Source organism: Aquila chrysaetos, chromosome 19 (genome assembly GCF_900496995.4).
Source record: "Aquila chrysaetos chrysaetos chromosome 19, bAquChr1.4, whole genome shotgun sequence".
Classification (NCBI taxonomy): Eukaryota; Metazoa; Chordata; class Aves; order Accipitriformes; family Accipitridae; genus Aquila; species Aquila chrysaetos.
In genome coordinates, this window is record NC_044022.1 from 27,071,392 (window position 1) to 27,093,139 (window position 21,748).

The 21,748-nt window shown below is 49.6% G+C and overlaps 1 protein-coding gene across 2 annotated transcripts in view; it reads left to right on the forward strand.

Annotated features, from left to right (window-relative positions):
• Positions 1 to 21,748, forward strand: part of CLPB (caseinolytic mitochondrial matrix peptidase chaperone subunit B) — an 86,648-nt gene that overhangs the window by 63,760 nt on the left and 1,140 nt on the right. For both annotated transcript variants that reach the window (XM_041118441.1, XM_030042793.2), the window contains 8 exons: positions 5,012 to 5,089; positions 7,461 to 7,516; positions 9,958 to 10,002; positions 13,925 to 14,086; positions 16,867 to 17,023; positions 20,103 to 20,176; positions 21,024 to 21,143; positions 21,621 to 21,725. In XM_041118441.1, coding sequence (XP_040974375.1) covers positions 5,012 to 5,089; positions 7,461 to 7,516; positions 9,958 to 10,002; positions 13,925 to 14,086; positions 16,867 to 17,023; positions 20,103 to 20,176; positions 21,024 to 21,143; positions 21,621 to 21,725 — 797 coding nt within the window. The remainder of the gene's footprint in view (positions 1 to 5,011; positions 5,090 to 7,460; positions 7,517 to 9,957; positions 10,003 to 13,924; positions 14,087 to 16,866; positions 17,024 to 20,102; positions 20,177 to 21,023; positions 21,144 to 21,620; positions 21,726 to 21,748) is intronic.

Genomic DNA, 21,748 nt, shown 5'->3' on the forward strand with positions numbered 1-21,748 from the left:
CTGAAGTTACAGGAGGAAGGGGACAGCTTTCTGAGAGGCATAGCATGGATTTCTTGTGTGGCTATCAACGAAGAGCAGTCAATGTGGCTGGCACCTGCTTTGTGGGTACAAATCCCAAGGAGAGGAGTGCTCCTGTGGGCTTTTCTAGCTGAGGTTTTCATCCTTCAAACTGGCGCTGGTGTCCTGCTCTGTCCTAGGATGGCATCTTTGTTCCTCCTGCTGAAGATGAACTGTGCAGTGGCCAACCTGGAGACCCTCCTGCAGCCGTGGCTGCAATACCTGGGGGTGCGATGGTCACTCTCTGGTGACATCCAGAATTTTTCAGGTTTTCCAAACCTCAAGAGGACTGAGGCTAGGCTGTGTGCTAGAATACCTCATCATTTTAAGGCTGCTTGTAGAAAAGGTTTTACACCTCATCACTCTGTTGATCTAACTAATCCAGTAACTAATGATAATCTCACACTGAATCACAAGCACTAACTTTATGGTAGTTTTTTATGGGGTGCTTTATATCCCTGGAGTTGCTATGAGTGAGACGAGCATTTACCCATAAAGTCTGGTATCGTGCTGCAGAGGGGAGTGAAAAAAGACTGCACTTAACCTCGCTGCCTTCGGACCATTGAACGTGCTGACCCCTGCAAGTGGTCACTCCGTGCCCTGAAGCAAAAGTTTATTACCTTGATTATCTTAGCTGAGATAGCTGCAGAAATTGTCGGCGGTCATGTTATTCCCCATCAATTTTTATAAAATATATCCACCCCGGCTGTTTGACCTCACGTTTGCTGCAATAAAGGGCAGGGAAGGAGCACGTGCAGCACCGGGAAGGGCACGTGGTGGGATGCACTCAGAGGCGTGCAGGGGCTGGGACGGCTGCAGCACGCCTTGGGCTCACCCAGACCCTCCTCTGCACCTCCGTGTCAACAGCACAACCGTTTCCTCCTCTTCCTCCTCCTGCAGTGGCTGTTTTGTGGGGGTGACGTGGCCCGCGAGCAGCTGGAGGGCAGGACTGGATGCCCACTGGGCTTTGGCCGTGATTTCCGAGAGAACAGAGTCGCATTGCCGGCTGCAGCCCGAGCTGGTCCGTGGGGCCGAGCAGAGACACCCGGGCAGGGTGAGACGGAGCCGGACGCAGACCAGTCCTGCAGCCTGGCTCTACGCCCGAGCTAATGAAGCCTTGACAGGAGTCAGAACTTATTAGCGTGGCTAAGGCACTGGGTAATGCATCTCAATTGCGTCCAGGCATAAACCAGCAAGTCCTCATGGCGCTGGGGCTCGAGTTCCCACCAATTTCACGATCCCTGCACTCAGTCCAGTTTCACTGGGTGATGTGCCCTGGACTTTAAGGTTAAATTGGGCTTTTTCAGCTGTCTGGGCTGACCACCTGCGTAGCACAGTGATGCAAACATTTACCTTCAGACGGAAAGACCACCACCTTTCAGGAAGACTCTCTGTCTTTCCCTGCAGACTCTGCAGGGATTAGGGATTCAGTCGCACTTCTCTTTCTAATTTGCTGCAATGGTTAATCACCCTCATTATTAAAAAATGTTCTGCCTTTTTTCTAGTTTGAATTCGTCTAGCTCCAGCCCCTGGAGCATGTTAATTTTGTCTGCTAGATGAGCGAGTTCTCTGCTTTCTTGTGGAGATACTTAATGACTGTGGTCAAGTCAATCCTCAAACCTCTCATTGTTAACCTCAGTAGATTGATTTTTTCTTGCAGTTTTCAGGCTCACTTGAGGCTCTGCACTTGTTGTCCTAATCCTCACCAGACCTATCTGGGTCTCCTCAAATACAGACGTGGGCTCAGAGGAGCTCGGCTGCATGCAGGTCTTCTCAGCAACAGGAGCAACTCCAAGAGCTTTGTGGCAAATTCATGTGAGACTCCTTGGTACAATCCAGCTGCTGGAATATTTCTCTTGAGCTGCTGCTATGTAACATCTCCCCACCATGTCTCCTGCTGGCAGAGGCAGCATTTCACTGTCTTTCTGTAGGCTATGATATTCAGCTGCTTTTTACATGCAAAATGGAAATATTTGTTAAATATATTTACATGCAAATCTTTTTACATGCAAAATGGAAATATTTATTAAATATTTCCCATGTCAGTTTACTCTCCCTGTTCCTGCAGGAAGACCTCTTTGCGTGCCACGGCTAGGATGCCTTTTCTCAGAGATCCTTTATTTTCCCATACCCCATCAAGCAGAGGGTTTTGTAGACTGACTTTTTGAGGTTGAATTTCAGAATTCCCCAATTTTAAAGGTTACTGTCATGCTCTCCTGCCAGCTCCAGGGAGAAAACAAATCCACAGCTCCCCACAGTGCCGGCTGGTGCCCCGTTCACGGGAGACAGGGGCAGCTGCGAGCCCAGGTCTGAGGGACAAGGACAGAGTCTCGGTCCCAAGCAGTCAGAAAGAGAGGAGATGCGGTGTTGAGGATGGCAGTCACAAAGAGAGATGCGGTTTTATTCTTGTGTTTGCTGTGGATGACACTGAAAGGCAGCAAACACAGAGCTCTGCAGTGCCACTTGTGCAGCAGCGTTTAAAGAACTTTATTTTAAAAGTGCAGTCGAGCTGTGGATCTCTGAGTGGTTTCCCTCTTCTTCATTCTACCTCTGATGCTGCTATTTTCCTCTGCTACCTTAAAAATAACGTAGGTTATCATTCTTGGGCATCTTGCCCGTTTCATGCCCTACTTCTATCAAAAAAAACCATGCCACATCTTTAGTCTCGCTGACGTCTGGCAGCTGCCGTGCGCCGTTCGAAAAGCATGCTTGCAGGTACCTTGTTCAACGCAGCCTCCCCATCATTTGTAACACCGTACAGTTTGGGTTTATGTCGCTTCTTACAAAATACCACAAAACACTTTAAAATGTGCACCAATTCATATGGCAAGCATAATTCTTTTTAAGAGCTGTAATACAGGCTCTGTTTAAATAATGCAGATAAATCAGGAAGACTGAGATGTGAGTCTTTCTCTCTCCCTCTGAACTAGGAGCTGGAAATTCAGTATATTGCAGTGCCTCTGTGATTAACTCCCAGGGCACAAACCATGATCTGGTGAGCTCTGTGCTCTGCTCTGGAGCCTTGCACCACGTCGTTTTGCTAGAGCCAGCTGCTAAATTGTGTCCAAGCTATGGTCTGGAGCATTTCGTGTCCCGTGGTCCCTTCCTGGCTCCAGCTCAGTCCGAGTCCGTCCCTGGTGCTCGGTGGGAAGCAGCAGATCGTGGTGCACCCAGAGGGCTGGTGGAGCAGAGCAAGCTCGGATGGTTTTGGTTTCCTGGGGCTCAGGTTTGGTTCAGGGGCAGAGTCAGCAGTCCGGGCATGAGGATAACTGCACTACCGTCCCCCGTGAGCACTTGTTCTGGTCTCATGGCGAAGAGCCTGTTTAAGGCAAGCTGGGAGGCAAATCTCAGTAGTGCTTTCCTTACACGTCCCTGCGTCCCATTGGCATATATCCTTATGAACCTCCTGAATTAAGAGCTTGGTTCATCCCTTACAAGATCTGGGTGAGATCTGAAGCCCCTGCAGATGAAAATTCAGAACAGAACCCACAAAATACCTCCTCCTCTCCCTGTCCCCTTTAGTCACTGCCTGAACTGAAGCCACCCTACGCTCCTGCACTGGTATTTCACATTTACTAGTGGTCACTTCAGAGTCTTTCAGGGTACAAATACCCTGGGAGTCTGTTTTCCATAGGCTGTGCTCAGCACGGGCTTTGCTCAAAGGTTTGTGACACTTGCTTGGACTCCAGGGGAGGCTGGATGGGTACTTGGAAGTGACACTCGTGGAGGATACACATCACGGCAGGCACAGGAGATCCCCAGAGCTGAAGATAGGTGGGGGTCAGCACAATATAGGGAGGAAAGTCCCACTGATGGGACTTACTCGTCCCTGAGCCTCCTCCTGCAGCTGCTGCTTCTGATGCCACTGCAGGGAGCATCACTGCACCGAGCTGATGCCAGCAGCAGATGGAGGAAACACCTAGTCCATCTCCCGGTGTCAACCAACCACCAGATATCAAGTCCAGTCCAACCAAAGACTATCTAATATTAAAATGCTAAGAATTATTTACTTAGCCAAAAGGCCAAGCAGCAATGGACCCTTGGTCTGAACCAGGGCAGTTGCTTTTGTGCTCCACAGGCGAGATCCAGCCTGTAGGTGACGATGTTTGATCCTCTTGGCCTCAAAAGCTGTTACTTATCTTCCAGATAAGCCTAGTGCAGTGATGTTACTGGTTTGGTAAACATGCTCACAGAGTCTGAGGCTGTTCAGTGGGGCTGAGGGACTGAATCACACCTTGGGTGGCTGTGGAGACCCATGGAGGGTAGGAGGCATCATCGGCTCTGCAAGGCAGACCAGTGTCTGTCCTGAAGAAGGGGCGTGCTGTTAGGACTAGGAGTTTGGGAGGTAATAGGGTGTTGCAGTTTCCAAACCCTTCTTGCCTTTTGTAAAATTTTCCATTGGTATCTTAACCAGGATGCCCTAGGATATTGCTGTCCAGTGAGGCACAGAGATAGCCGGCTCTCCTTTCCCAGTCCTTCTAGACTTGCACCAGTTCAGAGCTTTTGTGACCGTCAGTCACCTCCCTCTTTCCATTCGCATGTGAGAAAGAATGCATAAACCTCTTCAAACCCGCTTTTTTGCAGAAAGGTCGCACTTGCGAGCTGGCAACGCGGCGTGCCTCTCGCATCCTCCCCTCGCCAGCCCCGTTGCTCCATCCATCCATCCCTGTCCCCCCTCCTCGCCGTCTCCCTGGCAACGCTGAGTGCACATCCTGGAAAACTTTATCCGAAATCTGCTCTGGGCAGCTTTCCAAATCCATGCTAACCTGATTAGGTGTCTCTGGGGCCTTGGCTGGCTAATCAAATTAGATAGCACTAATGGTAGTGAGGACTTTGAGTGGGTAGAGAGCAGTAAAACATAGTGTATACTTAGTGATAATTATACTTGCTTTTGTGTCATTGATTTATATGCCTTTCCCCCCCCCTTTTTTGTTTTCATTGTCTTTAAATGCAGCTATTCGGAGGAAAGAAAATGGCTGGTATGATGAGGAGCACCCACTGGTCTTTCTTTTCTTGGGATCATCTGGAATAGGTAATGTCTGGGTTGCAGTGAGAGGGACGGAGAGCCCCATGTCGCAGCTGGGCTGGGAGAGGGGGCTGCGGCAGGGTGGCTCCTCAGGCTCAGCACAGGCCCGCAGCACTTTTCGCAGGCTCTGCATAAAATACCAGCTAAAGATGCTGTCGTCCTTCCAACTGGTTACCCAGTCCATCGTCCCACAGGGCAACCACGCCAGACTCCAGCACACACAGCCACATCCCACGCTGGGGCACGAGCAGCCTCACACTGAATGATCCCAGGGGACTGTCTGCCCTCCAAGTCTCAAGAAGGGGCGGTTTTCACAATAAAAGTGTTATTTTAACAGCCCTGTGCTTTCCAGCAGGAATGCCTCCATGGGTGGGGTAATAGTAGAAATTTGCTGCTTGCAAACTGAATCTCTGCTCATCTTGCTCCTAAGGGCAAGGATTGCTTTGTAATGACAGGATTTTATTGACACTGATAATATTTGTCCTCAAGCACAATAAAATGCAACATGACAGCTGATCAGTTCATGAAATGGACAAAATGACTTTTAGGGAGGGAAAAAAAAAAAAGCAGCTTTAAAGTAACCGAACTGTGACATTTGAAACAGCCAACCTCAGTGCTTCTCCTGCATCCACTGACTCCCGTGGTCCTTGGGAAGATGCCGGTGCTGGAGGGGTTAAGGCAACGGGACACACACAAGGATTGCTGCCTGACCAGGCTCCTGCCTAAGAGCAGTGGCAGGCCAAGTATTAACTCTAAATGACTTGCTATAAAGCTGTATAAAAACAGTAAGAAATGTTTTTGAGACTTCATTGCCCAGCTTATAGCAGGTCTGAAGGCTCAGTAATGTAAATTGTCAGCTCTTCAACTCCCATGTATTTCCGTGGGGTTTTTTTTCTTTCTTTTACTGCCATAAAAATGAATATTGAAATAAGAAAGCAAAACAGCTGAGAATTTTATTGTCTCAAATGGATATTTTAAATAGGGCTTGAAGTAACAGCAGCCTGAAAGTCCAAATATGTGCAAATTCATATCTAATATGTCTTCACATTTCAGTAGATTCCCACAGCAGTTAAGCACTTTAAAGATCCATTTGTATATATGTACATACAATATGTATAAGTACACATATATACCTATATGCTTACACATTGGGATCTACAATATAGCAACATACGAAGCCAACAAAGCTTGAACTGAAGTAAGATGCTAAATTTTGGCAGAGATTTCACCTGCCAGAGCAGGCTTCCGAGCACAGTGATGAATTCCTATTTTTGCAGCCCTTTTGTGGTGATCTGGTTAAGTGATCCTGCAGATCTGACCCACCCAATCTATCGTCACCAAAATACAGCTGTGTCAGGGTGGGACTGGGGCAGATGTGTAATACTCCAGTAATACTGGACTTTTTTTAGCTAGTTTGGTTTTTAAGACACAATTTTTTTATTTGGTGTAGTTGTTTATAGCATGTCTATGTGCCTGCTCTCTGCCCTAACATGTCAGAGTGTTTATTTTTCAGTGTGCAGTTAAATCTAAAATGGATATATGTGGAGTGCAGATAGCACATGGGCTTCAGACGGTACGCGAGGTACTGTTGTAAACCCACAGAGCATCCTCCGTGGCTGTGAAAGGCTGCACCTCACCTTTGCTCATAATCCCAGGAACCGAAATAGCCAAATCCTCCACCTGATAAACCCAATAAACTCAGCAATTACGTGCCAGTGGGTGGCAGCAGGGAAGAGGGGTTTGCTGGCAGAGTGGGGGATGTTTCCGACACGGAGTAGTGCCTGCCTGTTTAATGAAGTTTTTCCCTGAATGGATGGGTTGGGAGGACAGGATCTGGCCTTTTGTGAGCTGGTGTGTGTATTCATCCGTGTCAGTGTGGATTTGCTCCATTACTGATTGTTCCTAATCCTAGAATTTTATGACAGTTGCCTTATATAAATCAAAGAAGGAAAGAATATCCCATTTCCCTGAAATTCTTTATCTAGAGAGTAAAAGACATTGCTTATGAAACCGAGAATAGTGATAGTAAGTGTAGCAAAAGCCTGATCTAACCACACCTTTTTGTGGAAAAAAATAAAGATCTGTCTGCCCATCATGTAAGAATCAACTACTAAAAATGAAGCAGCTGGCGCTGTGATACTGCTCTCCTAATCAACCCCTTAACTGCTGCCTGGCTGTGTCCTGCCCAGGGCTCTCATCAGGGTATTATCCCAGGGATCTGACAGTGATACCCTCTTCCCATGAGTGCATTTTGCAGAAAAAAATATGTGTATCGGTTACAGGAGGTGCTAGCCCTGGTGTTAGCACAGCTGACGGACAGACAGACAGTGGACAAACGTGGTTTAACACGAGTCTTTTCTTCCTGTCTTTGGAACAGGTAAAACCGAGCTTGCCAAGCAGACAGCCAAGTACATTCATAAGGATGTCAAAAAGGTAATGCCTCTTCGCTTTTTGCCGTCCAAGTGCTTTTAGTAACGGGGTGGGTTTGGTTTCTTGGTGGCAGGGTCATTGTCTGGCTTTGCTAGGCTGGGAGTCCAGCTCACTGGCCAGCCCGGCTGCCTTGCAGCACGCTTAATTCATCCATAGAAGAGAAACGTGAGGTCTGTCTGTGCGCACTGAGAAAGGGCTTCAGCTGCGTTAAAATGAACCTGTGAAGGTTCCTGTCTATGTTACCAGTATATTTGAATTGTAAAAATCTAAATGGATTTAACAATATCTTGTGTTCCCCATTTGAGGTTGCTGTCATTTTGACATCCTGTGTTGTGAACGTATTTTTTTGCCTCTGTTACTAATAACACTGTAAATTGTTAGAAGGATAAAATACTGAAAATCCGTTTTACATGTCCCTAGCTGCACCACTTGTCGCATCATACCAGTACAGCGGTAGAGGTGGTGGCATTGATTTTGCGCTCGGGTTCTTAGTGCTGAAATGTTTCAAATAGCAGAAGCTGTTTGTGTAGTTTAGTTTGTTATCCACTTGGCAGTGTTTAGTGAAGATGGGTTAGAATTATTTCTAGGTGGTGGTGGCTTAGTAGGGGGATAGTTCAGGGATGTCTGAGATTTTAAAACACCAAGCTTTTAAAGACAGGCTCCCCAATTCACATTTAAGTCTCTGCCTACCTTTGGGACATGCCCAGCTCTCTCGCGTGGAGGACCGGAGAACGTGCGGAGGTTGGAGCCGGGGAAGAGGAGGAAACACAAACAGAGCTGCCCCCTGCACCGACAATAGATTAATTCCTCTCCCCCACATCCTCCGGCAGAGAACGGACGCAAGATAAAATGACATGTGTAGAAAGAAGATCAAAAGTAAAACAACGCTATAAAAAACGGCTGTTCTGGTTTCTTTTCCTCATCCTTCTATAATTGCCTTCCAGAAGCAATAAATCCTGGCTCCTGCGTCCCAAGCACCTTCATCCCTGACTCCCACACCTGGAACTGGTCAAAGCCCGGCCAAACATCAAATGGAGAAATCAGTTAAACACTGAATGTTGTGTTAATTCAATAGCATGCACAAATCGGAGTTTTATTGGTAATGAATCAGCTTAGCCATCAGTGCTGTAACGAGCGGTGTGATGGGGGGTCATAAACCCCATGTGCAGTTATGGGGGTGCAGCAACTCGCAGGAACTGATGGATTATGAAAGGAAAACCCGTAACTGTCCCATTTTCATACTGCTAGAGAGGCTGCAAGGTAATGACACATGCTAACTTCTTTGTCCAGCCTGCGTGGTATGACCACGGCGGCAGGAGGACTGGGAGCAGGATCAGACCAAAGCAAAGCAGGTCCTGCAGAGCCCAGCTCTGCTTTGCTTGTGCCAGCTGTTTGCCAGGATGTTGGTGGGACACTCCTCAGCATGCATGCCGCCAGGATCAGGCCCCAGTTTTGTACACCTCACTCTGCCCTGGGCATTTTGTTGGTATTTTAATATTTTGCAGGGAAATGTGGCTGTTTTGAATTGAAATCTGTCCTAAACTGGCCTGAACTCTTACCACCACTACCACCTCCCTGCAAATACTGGTATTTCACAGGAGAATGGCAAACCAGGCACTCTGTCCCTTGGAAGTTCATGGCAGCACTGTCTTGGTTTGGTGCCCCAAAGCATCACCCGGGACCAGAAAAGCTCTAGGCTCCCTGTGTGCTGCCAAATGTCCTGCCCTTTAGCTCTGAAGCTGAATATTCAGGCTTGCCTTCTTCTTAGGCGGTTGGACTGGATGATCATTGTAGGTTCTTTCCAGCTGAAATACTCTATTCTATTCTATTCTATTCTATTCTTGTACCTCTAGGAGCTAGATTATAGCTGCAAGCCCAGGAAATTCAGTGTCTGCAGTGAATCATCAGCTTTTCAAATGCAAAAAGGAACCTTGGGTAGTAGCTGTAAATTCTCTAACAATATTATCTATTTAAGGTGATCACCCACAAACCTAGTTTACCTTGGCTTTATGATTTTGATTTTTATTTTATTTTTGCAGAGAGGCATTGCATTCTTCTTGTGATTTATTTCTAAAAAGCTGAACTGCAAGAATATCCATTTTATTTAGCAAATTGTGAGTTGCTGTTTCAGTCCCATCTGTATCGCTCCAGCTCTAGCAACAAGCAGTGTCTGAAGTGAATCTCGGCCAGGGGCTATGAGCCAACAGTGGGAACTGTTCCTGTCTCTCTTTGAGAAACTACAATCATCTTCCTCTTCCTCAGAATAACCCTCAGCACTTTGTGGTGGATCTGGCCACTCCAGTGCTGGCTGTGCTGGGGAACCACAAAACCTTGTTGTGTTCATCTGTGCAGCCACCTGCCTGGTTCTGGAGGAGCCTTTTAAATGTAATGAAACTTGGAGCACATTCATCAAAAATCACGTTAAGAGTTTCTTTCTCTTGCAGGGTTTCATCAGACTGGACATGTCGGAGTTCCAGGAGAGGCACGAGGTTAGTAAATGGGCTGTCTCTGCTTCCAAGGGGTGCAGCTTCAAGTTTAATGGGTAATTTAAACAAATCCTGTCAATGCCCTCGTTCCCCTGCATTTGGTCCCTGTCCTCAGCAGTGCTGAGCATCTCCCTGCTGCCGCTGAATGTGACGAGCATCTCCTGTCTCATCCTGGCAGTGGCCTTCCCGAATTACTTCCACGTTCTCCAGAAAATGGGCAGTTTGATGTGTCAAAGACAGAGCAATAGCAGTTGCTTTGGGCTGTGCAATAAATTGCAATATGGGAAATACCAGCCAAAAAAGCAAGTTTAACTCAAAAAAATTAGAAACAGAGACCAAGGAGCAAGAAAAGCTCCAATAATTTGTATCTGATGCTGTGGCTCCTGTACACAGTGTCGACCCTTGGGGGAAGAGTGACTGAGAAGAAATCATATTGTGCATGAAAATCTGCAGCCTGGGCACAAGCCACGTGCTGTACGTCACCCACCCGTGCCAGGGCTGTTTGTGCACTCCTGCCCAGGCAGGCAGGGCTCAGCCCAAAGCCCCATTCCCTTCCTTACCTCCGACACATTGCCAAGTCTGGTGCGGGATCATCGCCTCAGAGTACCTCCCACCAGGGAAAGGAGGAAAATCCAGCAGAAGACAGGATTGTGGTGCAGAGTCCACGCCTCCCGTCACACCTTCTGCCCAATTCTGGTGCCGCAGGAGAGGTGGGACATCTCACCAGGGTCACCCCTGGGGCTGGGGGGGGGCCCTAAATCCCTTTGGAGGGCTCTGTCTCCCCAAAAAGCAGCAAGGTCCTAGCTGAGATACGTTCATAATATTTTTCTTTTGATGGCTGTGCAGGAGCCTTGTATTTTTTATTGATGCCAATGGGGAAGTGCACCCAAATCCAGAAAGCATGGGATGAGAAAAATTCCATGAAGGATCTGAGGATCATTCCCATTGGAGCTGCTGCATTGTTGTACGGAGACAGGGAAGAAGGAGGAGGAGGAGGACTTGCTGGCTGGGACCTGGGAAGATGGTGTCTTGGAGGAGGAGGAGGAGGCTGCTGGGGAGGAGCTCAGAAGGACCGGTCCAAGATGGGAGTACTATTTTTTTGCATTTCTTGCTGCTGAGGTCTGCAGCCAGCCTCCGGCCCATACACACCAGGCTGCAAGTGGGCAGGGGTCAGGCAGACCCTCACACTCAGCATGCCACGCTGACAAGGGCTGATTCGAGTTTTGACCTGGCACGAGGCAGTGGGAGCCTCAGCACCATCGTCAGGAACTGCAGATGGCCAAGGCTAGAAAAGGTCCAGAAAATATGTTATTTTGTCCAAAGCAGTGAGGTGAAGAGGTGTGGGAAGAGAAAATAAAGACGTGCTTGCTGCTGGCCTGATAGATTGGTTATGATAGGTTCCTACACTGTAGGAGTCAAAAATAGATAAAAATAAAGCCATGTTGATGATTCAGTACAAAGAAAGAGGAGTTAGGAGTAGCAGTATAAATGTAAGATATAAAATACTGTGCCCTGACAAAGACAAGAGGCAGAGCAAAGGGAATGAATAAAGTAGAGAATTGCAGGGAAAGCAATATAAATTTTTCAAGCAAACAAGGATCAGGAGGTCAGCCCAGGAGACGGCATCCTTTGAAGGAGCCAGGGGAGCCTCACGTAGCCCCAGGCACTGTGAAACGAATGCAACGAATTAGCTGCCATCGGCTAATTTCTTCTCCGCTGTTCCCGAGTCAGCGGGACCCCCCTCACCTCCGTGTCCGTGGGAGCGGGCAGGGGCGGCAGCGGCGGTGCAGGGCGGCGATGCTCGGGGAAGGGGGATCGCAGCTCTCCCCGGGCAGCCTGCCCATATCGCTTGGCAAAAAGGAGCCACTTGAATGGGAGAACCATAGAACCACAGAATGGTTTGGGTTGTGTCGTGGTTTAACCCCAGCCAGCAACTAAGCACCACACAGCCGCTCACTCACTGCCCCCCCACCCAGTGGGATGGGGGAGAAAATCGGGAAAAAGAAGCAAAACCCACGGGTTGAGATAAGAACAGTTTAATAGAACAGAGAAGAAGAAACGAATAATGATAATGATAACACTAATAAAATGACAACAGCAATAATGAAAGGATTGGAATGTACAAATGATACGCAGTGCAATTGCTCACCACCCACCGACCGGCACCCAGCTAGTCCCCCAGAGGCGATTGCCCACCCCACTTCCCAGTTCCTATATTAGATGGGATGTCAGATGGTATGGAATACCCTGTTGGCCAGTTTGGGTCAGGTGCCCTGGCTGTGTCCTGTGCCAACTCCTTGTGCCCCTCCAGCTTTCTCGCTGGCTGGGCATGAGAAGCTGAAAAATCCTTGGCATTAGTCTAAACACTACTAGCTACAACTGAAAACATCAGTGTTATCAACATTCTTCACATACTGAACTCAAAACATAGCACCTTACCAGCTACTAGGAAGACAGTTAACTCTATCCCAGCTGAAACTAGGACAGGTTGAAAGGGACCTTTCAAGGTCATCTCGTCCAACCCCCCTGCCATGACTGGGGACATCTTCAACCAGATCAGGTTGCTCAGAGCCCCGTCCAGCCTGGCCTTGAATGTGTCCAGGGATGGGGCATCGACCACCTCTCTGGGCAACCTGGGCGAGGGCTTCACCTCCCTCAGCGTAAAACATTTCTTCCTTATATCTAGTCTGAATCCGCCCTCTTTTAGTTTAAAACCATTACCCCTTGTCCTATTGCTACAGGCCCTACTAAAAAGCCTGTCCCCATCTTTCTTACAAGCCCCCTTTAGGTACTGTAGTACTTTAAGTACTGCTATAAGGTCTCCCTGGAGCCTTCTCTTCTCCAGGCTGAACAATCCCAACTCTCTCTCAGCCTGTCCTCACAGCAGAGGTCTTCCAGCCCTCTGATCATTTTTGTGGCCTCCTCCAGACCCACTCCAACAGGTCCGTGTCTTCCCTATACAAGTTAGGTGCTTAGTTAGAAGCTGCCGTGGCTTCTCTCCTCTGCCAGCCCCACGGAGCCAGGCTCACCGAAAGGGGACACACCAGCACGGCCGTGCCATGGCGCATGAAGCTTTTGTCATTCACCAGCACTGAGACCACGACACACTCACCCTTGAGCTGTGCTGCTTCCTTGTCCTGGATTAAGGAGAGGAAATTTCTTTGGTTTATGAGGATTTGGGATTTTGCTCCACGAATGGCTTCTGCTGCCCATACAACCAGCCAGCCACTGACTCTGCATGTCCAACGTCCCAGAGAACAACGCAGGATTAGCAAACTGACTGATAATTTTGTTCTTTTCAACTTTTATACACCTAAAGATGCATACACAGACCCTGGTCACTTGAAAATGCTCCAAGCTGTACATCAAAAATCACTTGTCATTTTTGCCAAAACATTTCTATTGTCAGAAATATTCTTCTAAATAATCTTCTAAATTTTTTAACCAAAAAAATCATGATGTCAAGTAGTGAAGTTGGTTATTGACACAGGAAAAATATTTCCATCGTGGCCTCTTCCCAAGCTTTGATTCCCCACCAGAGCCACCTGCCACTCATAATCCTTTGAATTCTTGCTCTTAAAAAGGCTAAAGGAGATGAAAATAGGTCTTGGACAGCTGGGATAGGTCGCTCAGACACTGCTTAGAAAAGCAGGGATGATGCCTTTTCGCCTGTTCGTGGCTGCTCCTGCAGATTCTACTGGTTAAAGCTCTGGGCAAGGTAATTGCTTGCAGCAGCCACCAATCTGCATTTTGCCAAATTGTTGCTTATTAAGCTGATTTGGGGATACCCAGGGTGCGATAGATGTCACAAAGAATATAGAGCTTGATTTGTCTGCAGCAAAGAGTCATGGCTGCCTGCTGAGCTACCAATAGCGTTCCTGGCACCCATGGATCAGCTTTCACGTGTCCTGTTGCTTCCTCCTAGGTCGCCAAGTTTATCGGCTCTCCGCCTGGCTACGTCGGCCATGAAGAGGGCGGGCAGCTCACCAAAAAGCTGAGGCAGTGTCCAAATGCTGTGGTGCTCTTTGACGAGGTTGACAAAGCCCACCCAGATGTCCTCACCATCATGCTGCAGCTGTTTGATGAGGTAGATCCACATTTCAGGGTCAGGGTTTGCACAGGGACCGTTCGGAAGGTGACAGTGAGTGATGCAAGGGACGATGGCTGCAGGAGATGTCCTGGAGCAGAGCTGAAATGCTCTAGATCAATAGTCCCTTCTGAAAAATGTGACCCAGCCAGTCAGCCTCTTCTGCATTTTAACATCAGGAAGCAGGATGATGCTGAGGTCTCCTGGTGGAATAAATGACATCTTCAGGCAAAGAAAAAGCCAATGATGGGAGGGTTGGAAATTTGAGGAAGAAGCTTGGGAATCGGATTGTCCCATGTCACCGGGAAGGTGTGACGGTGAAGACTGTCATGAGGATACTGCTAAAGAAAACGCCCCAGTGACAGCTCGGTGTGGGAATAGGTGGGCTGCTGGTCGAGGAGCAACAAGAGGAGGCAGGAGGACAGCAGTCCTGTTCCCGTGGGTGCCCTGTGCCCGCCCCCCATGTACACTTCCATGGCATGGAGGAAATCGTCTCCTAGGTCCCAGGCTCAGGTCAGGGTGTTGTCACAACATCAGAAAAGCAGGGTGGTCGGGGGACTTCATAGTCCATTGGTATCCTAATGAGTCATGTCTTGTTAATTGCTGGGTTTTAGTTCAGGTTGGTTAATTTATGACTTTTCAGTTGGCATGTGATTTGTCTCACACCCTTCCTCCCCCAAACATAGAATCATAGAATGGTTTGGGTTGGAAGGGACCTTAAAGACCCTAGTTCCAGCCCCCCTGCAAAACCATTCAGCTGACTACCTAGGAGGAGTCTGGGGCTGCTTCCCAGGACTTCAGCTGACTCCAGAGGAAGCCAGAAGATTCTTGGAGATGCCTGGGAGGAATCCTGAAGAGCTACCGGCATGGACCTGCGTTAACATACACAAAACTCCTCAGGTAGCTACCTTGGAGGAGTCAGGCTCCCGAAAGCACTGTATATGCTGGGGGAAGGTCCATGCCTGGTAGCTCTCCAGGAAAACTCCCAGGCATCTCCAGGAGTGTGGTGTTCTCCTCTGGAGGCAGCTGAAGTCCCAGATAGAAGCCCTAGACTCCTCCAAGGTAGCTACCCAAGGAATTTTGTCGATGTTAGAGGCAGGTCCGTGCCTGTTAGCTCCCTGATACTCCTCCCAGGCATCTCCACGCATGACACTACCTGATCCTGCTGGCAGTGGGAAGGAGAGCAGATACCTGCTGTCTGAGGAAGGCAGCACAAAGTCTGTGACTTTGGAGTCCTTTGCTGTCTGCTGGTCTCTGGGGGACGCTTGGCATATGACCTGTCTTGGGCAGCTGCAGCTCTCTTGTACGAGCTGGTGGGAGCCAGGGACAAATGCGTGTCTCCAGGCTCTGCACCTTCTGCTGAGCCCTCAGCCTGTTGCATGCAAGCTTTTTGGTTTATTTTTAAGGTCCCAGTCTCTCCTCGGAGACAACCAAGCTCCTGAGCAATGCGCTGGAAGGTTTGGGGTTTTTTTGTTTTAGGGATTAATAACACAATTTTTTCTTGCATAGATCATCGCAGCAGCAGCTAAATGTGAAATCAATTCCTGTACCACGCACTTGACAGGGCAATAACCCAAATGTTAATCTCAAGCACCCAACAAGGATTTGTGTCATTGTGCTGGATATCTGCTGCTGGAGACATATCGAGGAAAGAAACTGCCTGGGGAGCTGCTTATTTTTTCCTTATTTTTCTCTCTTTTTTTATTTTATTAATCAAGAGAACTAGTACTTTTGAAGGGTTCCTGCGTTGGTTTGGTAGGAGGAAGGTTGATGCCACACCAGTTGGCTGCTGTGGCGGTCGCCCCCACCACTGAGCGCAGTGCTGGGCTGCCCTGGTTTGGTTTGCTGGGCAATCCCGCAGGCATGAGGGATGGTCTCTATTGCCTCTTGCTGTCACGGCCTCTCCGTTGCTTAGTTCACTCCATTATAGCCATAACCCAGTTATTTCTGCAAGGTTATTTCAGCTTTGCTTATTTTCAGTCAGGCTACTAGCAGCCTGTGCATCCCCGTGGTGCTTTCAGACCACTACAAAGCCCCCTCTGAGCCCTCCCTGCCCTCCCAGGCAGCCACGGTGCCACGGAGAGCTTTGAACTGACTCATCTGGAAGGCTTTGGTGAACATCTGGGCAATGTTGCTGGAGCTGTTCAAGGCACCGATGCCTGCTGCTGCCCGTTTTGCCCCCCAAAAGAGCCTGTATGGGGGAATGACTCACGTCTCAGCCACTCCAGCACCAAGCCCAGTGTCCCAGCCTAAACCAGAACCATGGGCAGGGCTGAGCCAAGAGCCTGGACTGCCTCTGAGAGTCCTTCAAACCTACCTGAGGGGCAACAGCCTCTGTTAGAGGGCTGGGACAGCGGCATGAGGTGACAACAACTTCACCTGCACCGGTGGGGTTCACCAGAGCTCATGCGTCAGACCCAAAACCACAGCAGGAGGGTAGGCAGAGCATCAAAGGCGGTTGAGTTATGTATGGGCAGCCATATGGGCTGCCCCAGCCCACCTCCCCTGCGAGGTATCTCCCAGGGCTTCCATCGAGTGTGTCCTGGATGGGGCAGGCTGGGACCACGTGCAGGACAAATTACTGCCATTCCTCGGAGAGGTGGGGGCTTCTTCAGCCTCTGCAGCTCAGCCCTGCCTCCTTCCTGCCTGTATCCTTGGGCATCCCTTCAAAAATAAATCTGCTAGGGGGAAAAATGGGGTCCATGTCGTTTTACCTCATGTTTTGGCAATGTCCTGTGGCACCTGCTCACGCTGCTTGTGTTGACTCGGTGTTGTTGCAGGGCAGGCTGACGGATGGGAAGGGGAAAACCATTGACTGCAAGGATGCCATCTTTATCATGACCTCCAACGTGGCAAGCGATGAGATTGCGCAGCACGCTCTGCAGCTCCGACAAGAGGCCATGGAGATGAGCAAGAAAAGGATCGCAGAAAACTTAGGTACTGGTCTTTTGATGTCATACTCCAAATCACTAAAGAATCCACCTCCTTCCTAACATTAATTTGACACCAGCTCAGCCATCCTTCTGCCAGGGGGGAGCACCCAGACCCTTCGGTTGCCTCTCCACTGCTCGCCCCTGCAGCTGGTCCGCACTGACACGTCCTCCAGGCACTGCAGCTTTAGGGCGAGCCTCAGGGATGCTCCTCTGCCAGAAGGGAAGGCAGCTGCCTGATCTTTTGTGTGTGTGTCTAGGAAGTCATGCTGTTGCCTTCTAGGATGACCTGTTGCTGAGAAGTCCCACACCCCTATCTCCACCGTTCTCCCTCCTGTGATACCTCTGCTTTGGGCTTGCCCTGTTTTGAAATCCTCATTATTTGAGATCACATCCTTCAGAGGGAGATCACATCTTTGGAGGAGGCTTTCTGTTCCACCTCTCAGTCTTCCTCATCCTGTGCGCTCTTCCTTTATCTCCTCACCCTTTTCATCCTTTCAGGACCCTTCCAAATGCTTTCTAGAAAAGACTGGGGCTGGTACAGGTGCTCATATTAAAGAGGAAGAGTTTTGTTTCCTCACAGTCCTTCCAAAAAGGACTGAGCTTAATCAATTTTACTTCACCTTGGAATGGAGCCCTGGACCCACATATCAGGGTCTTGTAGAAAATTTTCCAAAAATGTGATTTAGGTAATAAAAGGAGAATTGAGTAGAGCAAGGGCAGCCTCTAAGATTTGAACTACACAACTCCGCTGAAGGCAGCAGAGTCCCAATTTATGCGCGACCCTTCACCAGCCGGTTGGTGATAACTGCAGTGGCACCAGGAGACCCCAGGGACTGGTAGGTCTCTGCTGAGCCAAGGAGGGATGGACGGACGGTAGTCGGCGATGCCTGCACCAGGGACGGTCCCTTCTAGCTCTAAAATCCATGGCAGTTTGTGAGCACAGGCACTGGCACAGGGAAACATCATCTCCATCGCGTGCTGCTGTGCCTGTGGATAACCAGGCAGCCACGAATGATGGCTGCATCCCTTGTTTTCTCATCAGTTTTAAAAAACTCGTCAGTTTTGGTTTTTTTTTAAGACCCTAAATGTCTGGACATGCATCTTCCATAGGGTACGTCACAGTATGTGCTGTCACAGATACACCATATTTCCTAAAGGTCAGTCTTGAGAGTTCTGCTCACCAGTGGAAATGCCCGGAGAAGCTGTGGTGTGCAGTGTGTGCTGTGGCTGTGCCCGGGAAACAACCACAGCCCTCTGCATCAGCTCCACGGGAGCAGGAAAAAATGTTTGGTTTTGGTGTCAAATGTATTTTCCAGCTTCTTTCTCACTGTCTCTTCCTTTTTATTTTGAGAAGTGGATGCCAAAGCTGGCTTAATTCAGAATCTTTAAACTTCAATCAAACTAGGTAAAGGACAAAGCATGCCTGCAACTGAACTTTCAAGAATAACATTTTAAAATGCCAAGCACTTTTCTCCTAAATGAGGAAAGCATTGAATTTTAATTTCTAGAACTGTACAGCAGACAGCTGCAGTGAGCGAATGGCAGTGAGAGAGCATAGCCGGAAAATGCATTTCGGCTCAGAAGCCTGCCCTCAATTGAGTTTCGTGGAGCTCATTGCAATTTACTGAGTTCTTGGCTTGGAGATGCTCTTGAAGGCAGTGGCCAGGTCAACGTAAGTGCCTGGGTGGGCAGATAAATGGAAAGATAGAGGGAAGGAGCTGCTTCTGCAGCATCTCTGCATCTGCGAGTGGAAGCAGCAGATATTACTGGTGGCAAACCTGAATATGGGGGGCAGCTCTGTCTCTTCTGCCTTCTCCAGCTCTCCTCTTCCAGAATGCCATGCCGAGTTCCTGTGACTTAGTGAAAAACCCCTTGGTGTCTTTTAGCAGAAAACAGAGAAGTGAAATGGGCCAAATCCTTATAACCAAAGACCCCCCCCTGCTCCATTTAGACCGCACGGATGGGGCATACTGTCTATCTCCCCCATGCTGTGCAGCAAACTCCCCACCCAGGATGCAAACGAGAACCACGAGCGTGCTTGTGTCTGCCATGGGGAAGAAGGAGAAGAGGTGATTTCAGAGCACACAGCACCACTTCGTTGCATGCTGGCGCCAGTGTGGGTCCGGTGGAAAAGAGCTCCTTCTGCCGCTGCTGGGGCTGCAACGATCTGCACCAAGGCTGCGAGCTGGGAAGGGCTCCCAGCACCCAGCGTGGGTCTTTCTCCACCGCCCTGCGTGTCAGGATCCTATCCAGAGCACCTTGGATGCAAGGGATCTCCCAATGAGCATCCTTGCACTAAAATAGCATGTGGAGTTAAATGCATGAAGATGTAGGAAGGAATGAGGCGGTAAAGACAAAGGGAAAAGCAAATTTGGGCGGCAGACAGGTAAACCTTGCATTTGAGCCGTCTGTTCTGAGCTGGGATTCGGGAGCCAGCCAGACCCTGGCTCCATCTGCAGTCAGCTGAGGGAAGTAGACTCCGGCCAGAGGCAAAGTTGTGCCACAAACGGTCAGAACAGGGGTTTTGCAGTTTGCTGAAGTGACCGAGGACTGTTCCTCTGTGCCTGACAGAGCTGCGGGAGCCTACACAGAGCAGCCACGGGTGACGATGTGCCCTGTGTGTAATGTAATTACCACCGGCTCCCAGAACCCAGCCACCAGCCGGGGTCTGTGGAGGCCGAGTGAGGACTCCTGCTATCCAAAGCCTCCAGGCGGCAGCTCCTGGGGTGTAGGGCAGAGAGCGGAGGCAGAGCCGGAGCTCTTTTGCCATGCAAGTGAAACACCTCAGTGTAGGGTGCTCTCCTCGGGCACCCGACACGTGCAGGGGCAGCCACGGGAGACCCAGACCTGCTGTCCAGAGTGTCAAGCGCAGGGACACCCCACTACTGAACAAGCGTGGATGGTGGTGGGTGTGGAGGTTCCAGGTCTGTTCTGAGGTCCCCTCCAGACCCCCACCTCACCCCCCTGCTCAGCCTCTGGCTCCTTGTCACGCTGCTTTGTTCGTCCATCCTCCGGGAGCTGGGCAGATGGGAAGCCCATGTCCCACCTTACCCACCAACACCCTGTGTCCTCCTGTCTTCCAGAGGATGTCCAGATGACCGACAAGATAACCATTTCCAAGCAGTTCAAGGAAAAGGTTATTCGCCCCATCTTGAAGGTATGAATGATTTTTTTCATGGCTTATGTTTCAGGTGTCCTGAGCTTTGGTCACTCAGTCATTCGATGCAATATCCATGTTCCTCACCCAGCTGTGAGATAAGTGACATGACGTCGTTTTTTAATTTTCACCCACAAAGAAGTAAGGTCAGAGTCCAGTAGAAACAAATAACAGCTGCTTACTCACTCCCTGTCCCCTTGTATTAGAGCAACAACATGAGACAAGAAGGGGAACATGGGGTGGGAAGTGCTACACTGGGATTTTGGGGGCTCGCTGCTCTCCCAGGGTCACCATCTGCTCAGCTCCTGCACTGCTGCAGAGGGGCCAGGAAAACCTGACCACAGCAACACATCCTGATGACATTAAGTTTCTTTAAGATGTTTCTGAAGCACTTCATGGCGCTGCTCGCCTGGCAGCTCCTACAGAGACCAAGGATTTGACCTCCCAGCAGAAGGCTCAGATTGGAGCCTCAGAACTGGGAGACCGTGAGAGGAGCGAGGGGTGTTACTGTAAGTGGCTCGGGCAGGAGCAAACAGCAGAAGAGGCTGGAGCTGGGCTTACACTGCAGGAGACATTTGTTTCTAGTTCCTCTTGCCATCTCCAGAAGAATTAATTCCTCCTATAAGCCATGCTGAGAGGTACTCCTGGTGTCCCGAGATCTGGCACCATGGATTTCCAGCTCCATGGCATGGGGTGGGATGGCTTCAGGGCCTCGCCACATGGATGCGTGAGCTGTCGGAGATGGAGGTGATCCCTGGGGAGCTCCTTCTGCAGCGTCACTGTCACTACTGTCCCTATCGGGGTCACCAACCCTGTCTCCGCTGACCTTCGCCCCTTGTCCCTGCAGGCTCACTTCAGACGAGATGAGTTCCTGGGGAGGATCAATGAGATTGTCTATTTTCTCCCTTTTTGCCACTCGGAGCTCATCCAGCTTGTCAACAAGGAGCTGAATTTTTGGGCCAAGAAGGTAAAAACCATCCATGGCTTTAGAGGTAACTTCTCAAGCAATGCATGAGCAGGAGGAAATCCCTGCCCAAGCCTTCATCCTCCTGATGTGGACGCAGAGTGAATGTATATCTTTACCATAGTCTCACATGCTGTTCAACATGAGGGGACCCTACTCGGGAGGGTAGGGACCTCTTGGGACGGTGGGGGATGGTTCCTCCTGTGTTGGGGCAGCAGTGAGCTTCGGGGCACATTCAGAGACATTATTTGTCTAATTGGTCCTTGCACATCTGAGCTCTCCAGGGGGCCTAAATAGGAATTAGGGAACCGCTTGCTTTGGTGGGTCTGGCCCGGTGGAGCTCTTGGTGCCCTTTCTTCCTTGGCCCAGGACTGCTCACACCCCACTGTGCTGCCCGTGGTGTCCCCACTGCTCAAGGAATGGGGTGCCAGGGTTTCTTGAAGGCATCAGTAACTCTTCCTCTTCTTCCTCACCCAACAGGCCAAGGCGAGGCACAACATCACCCTGCTCTGGGACAGGGAGGTCATGGACGTGCTGGCTGATGGCTACAACTTGCACTACGGTGCCCGGTCTATCAAACATGAGGTAAAGCCAAGGACAGAGCACGG